This window comes from Chanodichthys erythropterus, chromosome 10 (genome assembly GCF_024489055.1).
Source record: "Chanodichthys erythropterus isolate Z2021 chromosome 10, ASM2448905v1, whole genome shotgun sequence".
In the NCBI taxonomy this organism is placed as follows: domain Eukaryota; kingdom Metazoa; phylum Chordata; class Actinopteri; order Cypriniformes; family Xenocyprididae; genus Chanodichthys; species Chanodichthys erythropterus.
Genome location: NC_090230.1, coordinates 7,461,752 through 7,468,550, shown reverse-complemented (window position 1 = coordinate 7,468,550; position 6,799 = coordinate 7,461,752). Strand labels below are relative to the sequence as shown.

The 6,799-nt window shown below is 35.9% G+C and overlaps 1 protein-coding gene across 2 annotated transcripts; it reads left to right on the top strand.

Moving 5' to 3' along the window:
* Positions 1-624: 624 nt before the first annotated feature.
* Positions 625-6,352, top strand: LOC137029029 (uncharacterized). 2 transcript variants are annotated; one of them, XM_067398528.1, is made up of 5 exons: positions 625-740; positions 981-1,301; positions 1,386-1,550; positions 2,066-2,169; positions 2,285-6,352. In XM_067398528.1, the coding sequence occupies exons 1-4, from the start codon at positions 716-718 to the stop codon at positions 2,161-2,163; spliced, it is 609 nt and encodes a 202-aa protein (XP_067254629.1). In that variant the 5' UTR covers positions 625-715; the 3' UTR covers positions 2,164-2,169; positions 2,285-6,352. The 2 variants fall into 2 exon arrangements, with proteins under 2 accessions (XP_067254629.1, XP_067254630.1); XM_067398529.1 differs by having other exon boundaries at positions 677-740; positions 1,107-1,301.
* Positions 6,353-6,799: the final 447 nt, after the last annotated feature.

Below are 6,799 nucleotides of genomic sequence, written 5' to 3'. Positions count from 1 at the left end.
GTGTGTTAGTTGATGTAGTTCCTCCTGTCTTCTGCATGGGAAAAGTTCACTTATTTCCTGCAGCTTGACGTGGACTTGGAAGCAATGTGGAAGGCGAAGTAGAGTATTGTGGTACATCTCCAGCATTGAATAACAGGTTGGTTGGAGGTAGGCTTATGTGGTATAGGTGAAGTTACTGTCTGCCCATCATAATGCAATTTTTTTCCAGCTGATGAACAAGTTTTACCAGTTCATCCACTGTACTTACTCTGCTGCGAAGCTGACTGGCAAGGTACGGTTTAACCCACTATGGGTTTGCCCACAGAAAACCCACACAGGTCCGCAGTGAGTTAGCCCATGCCTAACAATAACATATTTGTCAAGGTGTCCGTCTGCCTCCTGCATCCACTGTCCTCTTTTTTAAAAACTACAATATGGTCACCCTAATTGAAGCTGCAAACTATTCTTCAGTAAAGTTTTCTTCCATTTTTTTTTTTTTTTTTTAACTCTGACACCAGGTCTTCATTCATCATATCCGGTCATTGGGTCTTTAACTGTAAATTCCCCTACACAGTCACTTATGAAGTGAAGATGATGGGTGGAAAAAAAAGAAGAGCAAACCTGACTTCCTGTGCTTGACATGTTTGAACTTTTCCTCTCTTTGCTCTGTACTAATGTTCATCGCTGTCTGGAGGGACCCAGATTTCATATTCAAGTATTTATTTACAACTACAATATGATGATTATGCAGCTTTATCTCTGTGAGTATTTTGGATAGCTTTTCATATGCTTTATTTATGTAACTTTATTTCATGTATCCAGTCAAATGCTTGGACACATTGCACTAGTATTAATTCCTTGATACATAAAAAAAACATAAAAATGTTTGCATTATAATGATAAAGAATTAAATGTGTACATTTTTTTTTACTGGCAGCATATGGAAGTGTTCAAAGAGGATACTTCTAAATGCATGTGATTCTGTGATTTTCATCTTGTAGATCTACTCATATGGTGTCAAGCTGCAGAGACTTTAACAGCTCAACTAACAGATTTGGGGCAAAATGTGACCATAAACTGTGATCTTGATGAAAATGAAGTTTATTGGTTTTTACTGAAACTTCCAGATTCTTCGGCTGTGATATTGCGCTCGTTCTCAAACCCAACTCCTTTTTACTACAATGAAAGATTCAGACACAAATATTCAGTGGACTCTAAACATAATCTGTTCATAAATAATGTCACTACTGATGAGTTAGGAGTTTATTACTGTATGAGCACAGATTCAAAATTCAGCAATGGCATCAGACTACACATCATTGGTGAGTACACTTTTAGTCATGTTGTTCAGTACAGCGATAATTTAGAGATTATTAACAGATTGTATCTTAATTCTTTCTTTACAGAACCAACGCCACAAACTGAGTGCCAGAATCAGAATCATACAGTCGTACAGTACATTCAGCAGAATCAGACGGTGGTGAAGTACATTCAGCAGAATCAGACATCATGGCAGACTCTTACCCTCATATCTGCTCTGTTCAATGCTGTTTTGGTCGTTGTGGTCATAGGTGAGTTTTCATCAGTGTAAGTAAAATTATGAAGAAAGAGATACACCAATACTTATAATTATTTTGATGTTATGGCTGATAACCATTAAATGGCAATTCTATGGCAATTCTATAATATTTAAATTTCAATCATTTTAAATTTAAAAGTGAATATAGGTATCACAACATTATAATGTACAGTATGAAAAATGGATTTTGAGATTTGCTAAAGAATACTTTTATCAGTGAACATAAATTATTGGTGTTTATTAAAGTTTAACTGTAAGTGAGAGTTGGATAATGGCAAAGGTTATCTAAAATTAAATAACAATAGAGGAAATAAACATGCACAATATCAACAGAAGAGATACATTATATTGCTAATATCGTTCGAAAACTGGTATGATACATTATATTTCTAATATCGGCTATTATTAAAAATTCAGTGGGTTCCATCTGCAAAAATATCATCAAGTGTTTAATTGTATAAACCTACGTCATTTAATTCAATTTAATTTATTTTATTCAATTCTCAGGACTTTTGAAGGCTGTTAGAAGGTCTGCAGAACAACAACTTCATAATACTGATGCACAGCTGAGACAAGATATAGAAGAGCATTTATATTCAAATTAATTACAGGTACATTATCTATCTATCTATCTATCTATCTATCTATCTATCTATCTATCTATCTATCTATCTATCTATCTATCTATCTATCTATCTAATACTATTTTCCTCATTGCTCTTTCAGCATACTGAGGTGGACACTTGCGGTACAGTCAACAACAACTACGTTACATTACAGCTGCCAAAATAACAAACACAAGCATACAGCTGACCTTATACTTCATACCCATAGATCAAGCACAAAATAAGTAACTGAAACTCTGTGGTTGTCCACAGAGTTGTCATTGGTTGTCATGATGGTGATAATGGGTGTGCAGTTTGTTTGCTTCACAAAAAGTGTTGCATCTAGACAGGGTCTGCACTTTAACCCAGTGAGGAGTTTTTCTCTTTGTCTTCTATGATGTTAACATTTGGGTATCAGTGTTCTGAACATTTTCTTAAGTGCATGATATAGATAATTCACAGCAAATTAAAGTCATAAATCTTTCAGCTCATGCTAATGTATATGTTTAACCATGATTCTTACTGAATTAAAATGTCATGAAATCCCCTCTTTTTTGTAGTTATCTTCACACTTCTGCAAAATGCTTAAAAAAAGAGGTGTGATTAATAACTTGCAGAAAGGAGCGTGCAGAGGTGGGGACAGCCACAAAACACATGAAGCACAAATACAACTACCTGTATTTGCCTGAACAAGAATCAACTACCCAGTAAAATTATTAATAGTTGTTCTGAACATCCTATAAGTTTTAAAACAATCAAACTGCTGCTGTAATTAAGCAACAGTATTTCAATTTAAATGGGTCATGAACTGTATTTTTTTTTATTATTATTATATGTTTCCTGAGGTGCGATTATAATGTTTGTATAGGATTATTACATAAAAAATGTCATAATTTAGAAATAAAAGGCCAATTACACATTTATTAACATTTATTCTAGCCCTCTGATTAACGTGCTCTGCAGTAGGAAACTACTTTTTATATGAAAACTGTCTGACAAATGCATCTCATTACAGATCTTTGAAATGCTGTAATCTGCCCACAAAAATGTTGGAAATTATACAAATATGAAAATAATGCGTAACTGGTTGCAAGATCGCATAAACGCATATTGAGAAATGGCCCGCAAAAGTGCTCTTGAACCATATGTCCAGTTCTTGGCTTCGCTCTCCTATATTAGATTTGTTGAACTATAGCTGTGTGTTAATGCAATTTAAATTTACTTACTACTTCTGTTTCTCTTAATATTCCATACTGTCCCAATTTTACTCGTTATTTCCTGTCCCCCTTTCCTCTTGAAATCCTCAAGTAAAATTTCTCTTTACACTCTATACAGTATTTCCGAATAATGACATTCCACCATTTGCAGAGAGCACACAGGTCATCTTTAACATTTTTTATACAGATCATAATGATAACCAGATGATAACCATGTAGTGAAATTAACTCAAAGGGGAAATATTAATAACTATTCATAACTAATTGTGATTATTAATTATGATTAATTATGAATATGTAAATCATTTAATTGGATTAACTGGATGTAGCTACATTAAGATTAATATTACAATCAATTAACCTGTTTGTCCAGTGAACACTCAGTGTTGATTGTTTATTAATTCTTAGAAGTGTTAATTTCCAGGTTATAGAAAAATAACATTCTTAATCGGGATCTAAATCACTTAAGAGGCAATTTATTAGCAGACGGAGTCAGAACCAAACATGTATTGTGCACAATCTTTATTAACTAACTCACAAACACATAACTAAACTAACAAACACATAACTAAACTAGCAAACACATAAAATACAACAAAGGTCACACACATGCATACTGTAGGTAAGAATGAGTAATGATAGGGTTGAACCGGAAGAGGTAGTGTTACTAGAGCCATAGGAAAAAGTCAAAGACAATCTGGAAAGGAATCATCAGTTTATTCAGCAATAGCACAGGTAAGTCTTACAAATTAGTACTAAATTGCTGTTTAGTGTTAAAATGTACAATACTTGCAAGATGCCTTGAGGCTGAGGAGCATCGGCTCTGCCATCTGAGGAGAGATCTTGAGGATTCAGTCCGAAGTTGTTGCCAGTCTTTTCTATGTTGGATGTTGAGCACATGGCTGGGTTGTAGGCCGAGGGCGGCTGCGGCAAAGAGGGTTCAGTTTAGTCATCCAAAACGCAAGGAGAAAGAGAAGGAGTGGCATTGCTCTCTAGCTTTTAACCTCTGGTCAAAGTCCAACCTCTAAAGGTTGATGCAGCCAATGAAGGTGCTGTATTTCCGGGTGACACGCACCCCCTTGTCGAGGCTTTTACGACTAGGCAGATTAAGTGGCAGAGTTCTTGAAGAAGAATGATTAAAGATTCTTGAAATATTAATGTGTTGCGCAGGTATGGACATACCACATACACAAGCATTTAAATCTTCTCGTTACGAATGCATGGACACTAAACATGGCATGGACAGGTTCCCTCGATCGAAAGCCTATGCATTTTTCCCATAGACTTGGAAAATCGCAAAAAATAAGCTCTGTGTTTAACAAAGGGTTATGACACTTACACGTTTTGTCTATCAAGATAATCTTTACAAGTTCACACAACATTTATACATTTTGAAGCCTTAATAAAGTCAGATAAAAAGACTAACAGTAGGCTATAAACGGACTACAGCACACCATGGTCGCGGATCAACGTCGTCACCACCAAGCTTCCTCAATTTTTATTTAAAAAACAACTTTATTTAAAAACATGCTCGCTGATTATGATCTGTGCTGTGTATGAATTGATCCACTTTTTCATGAGAAATGCTGTCCAAATGTCCTTTTTGTCATGATGACGTCTAAAGTCCCCGCCAAAGGAAGTAGTCCCTTTTAGCAACTTGTTAGCAACCGCCGCTTTTAAGACACAATAAAGGTTTAAAAAATCACAAGCGGGTTATTACTGGTGTGTTTTATGTCATAGATCAAAACATGAAAATATTAAGAGGCTTTGTTAACCACAGACCATATTTCAGACAATTTAGCAAAAACCCATTCAAAAAACCCATAGACTTTAGGCCGATGGAACCAGAAGTCCTAAAATGCGAACTCACTTCCGGGTTTTGCCTACAAAAACACATCATCCCTGAGACTGTTTAGTTAGCACTTCTAAACATACGCTCACTTAAAAATAAATCACTTCTAGTCAATGACTTAATAACCACAAACAACCTAGATTTTATGCTTCTAAATGAAACATGGCTTGAAGACAGCTGCAGTGCAACAATCCTGAATGAAACAGCCTCTCCTAACTTTACTTTTATGAGTGTCTGCAGAGCTGTTAGGAGAGGTGGAGGTGTAGCTGCTCTATTTAAAGATGTCTATCAATGCAAGCAAGTGTCATTTGGTGATTACTTGTCTTTCGAATACTTTGGTATTGTATTAAAAGGTGCTCCTCGCATTCTACTTATAGTTATCTACAGGCCTCCAAAATACTCTCCAGCCTTTGTGGAGGACTTTACAGAACTGTTATCAGCAATTTCCTCAGAGTTTGACTGTTTTGCTATTACTGGGGACTTTAACATCCACATAGAAAATGCAGAATCCAATATGGCAAAAGAAATCATAACTGTTTTGAATACTTTTGATCTGACTCAGCATGTACATGGACCCACACACAATCGTGGACACACTCTAGATTTAATCATCAGTAAGGGTCTAAACATTTCATCCATTGTCATTAAGGATGTAGCGCTATCTGATCATTTCTGTATTTTCTTTGAAATATTGATCTGTCCGACTGTTGAAGCCAGATCTGTCTCGATCAAAAAGCGATGCTTAAATGAGAACACTAGTGCACTGTTTATGAAGGCTATATCTTTAACACCAAGCATATCTGCAGACTCTGTTGATTTTCTCCTTGATTCTTTTAACTCAAAAGAACAGAATGTTATTGATAACATTGCTCCTGTGAAAGTCAGGAAGAAAAGTGGCAGACAAAAAGCACCATGGAGAAACTCAACAGCAGTGCAAAATATGAAAAGACAATGCAGAAAAGCTGAGTGCATGTGGTGAAAGACAAAACTTGAAATCCATTATAACATCTATAAAGATATTCTTCATGCTTTCAATGTGGAATTAGTCAAAGCTAGACAGACCTTCTTTTCTCAAATATTATAAACAGAAACTTAAACAACACCCGCACTCTTTTTGCTATAGTAGAGAGACTAACAACCCCCCCCCCCCCCCAAGTCAGATTCCCAGTGAAATGCTCTCAGACAGCAAATGTAGTGAGTTTGCTTCCTTCTTCTCTGAGAAAATTAATAATATCAGAAAGGCGATCAGCACATCCTTGAGCTGCACTGGGGTAAAACAGATCAGATCACAACCTCAGAAAGTAGCTATTATGTCTGATTTCGAAGCAATTGATGGTAAAATTTTGGAAGAAACAGTACAGTACCTTAAAACATCAACCTGCGCCCTTGACACACTTCCCACATCTTTTTTCAAAAGAGTGTTAAACTGTTTAGAAGCAGATCTCCTAGAAGTGGTAAATGCCTCACTTCTCTCTGGGACTTTTCCAAAATCCCTGAAAACTGCAGTTGTTAAGCCCCTCCTGAAAAAGAGCAATCTGGATAACACCATATTGAGCAACTACAGGCC

Excerpts from the sequence above, each read along its gene's own strand:
- LOC137029029 (XM_067398528.1), top strand. The coding sequence starts at position 716 with ATGATGATTATGCAGCTTTATCTCT. Across the intron at positions 1,302-1,385 it reads CATCAGACTACACATCATTG|AACCAACGCCACAAACTGAG; the intron begins GTGAGTACACTT and ends CTTTCTTTACAG. Across the intron at positions 1,551-2,065 it reads TTTGGTCGTTGTGGTCATAG|GACTTTTGAAGGCTGTTAGA; the intron begins GTGAGTTTTCAT and ends TTCAATTCTCAG.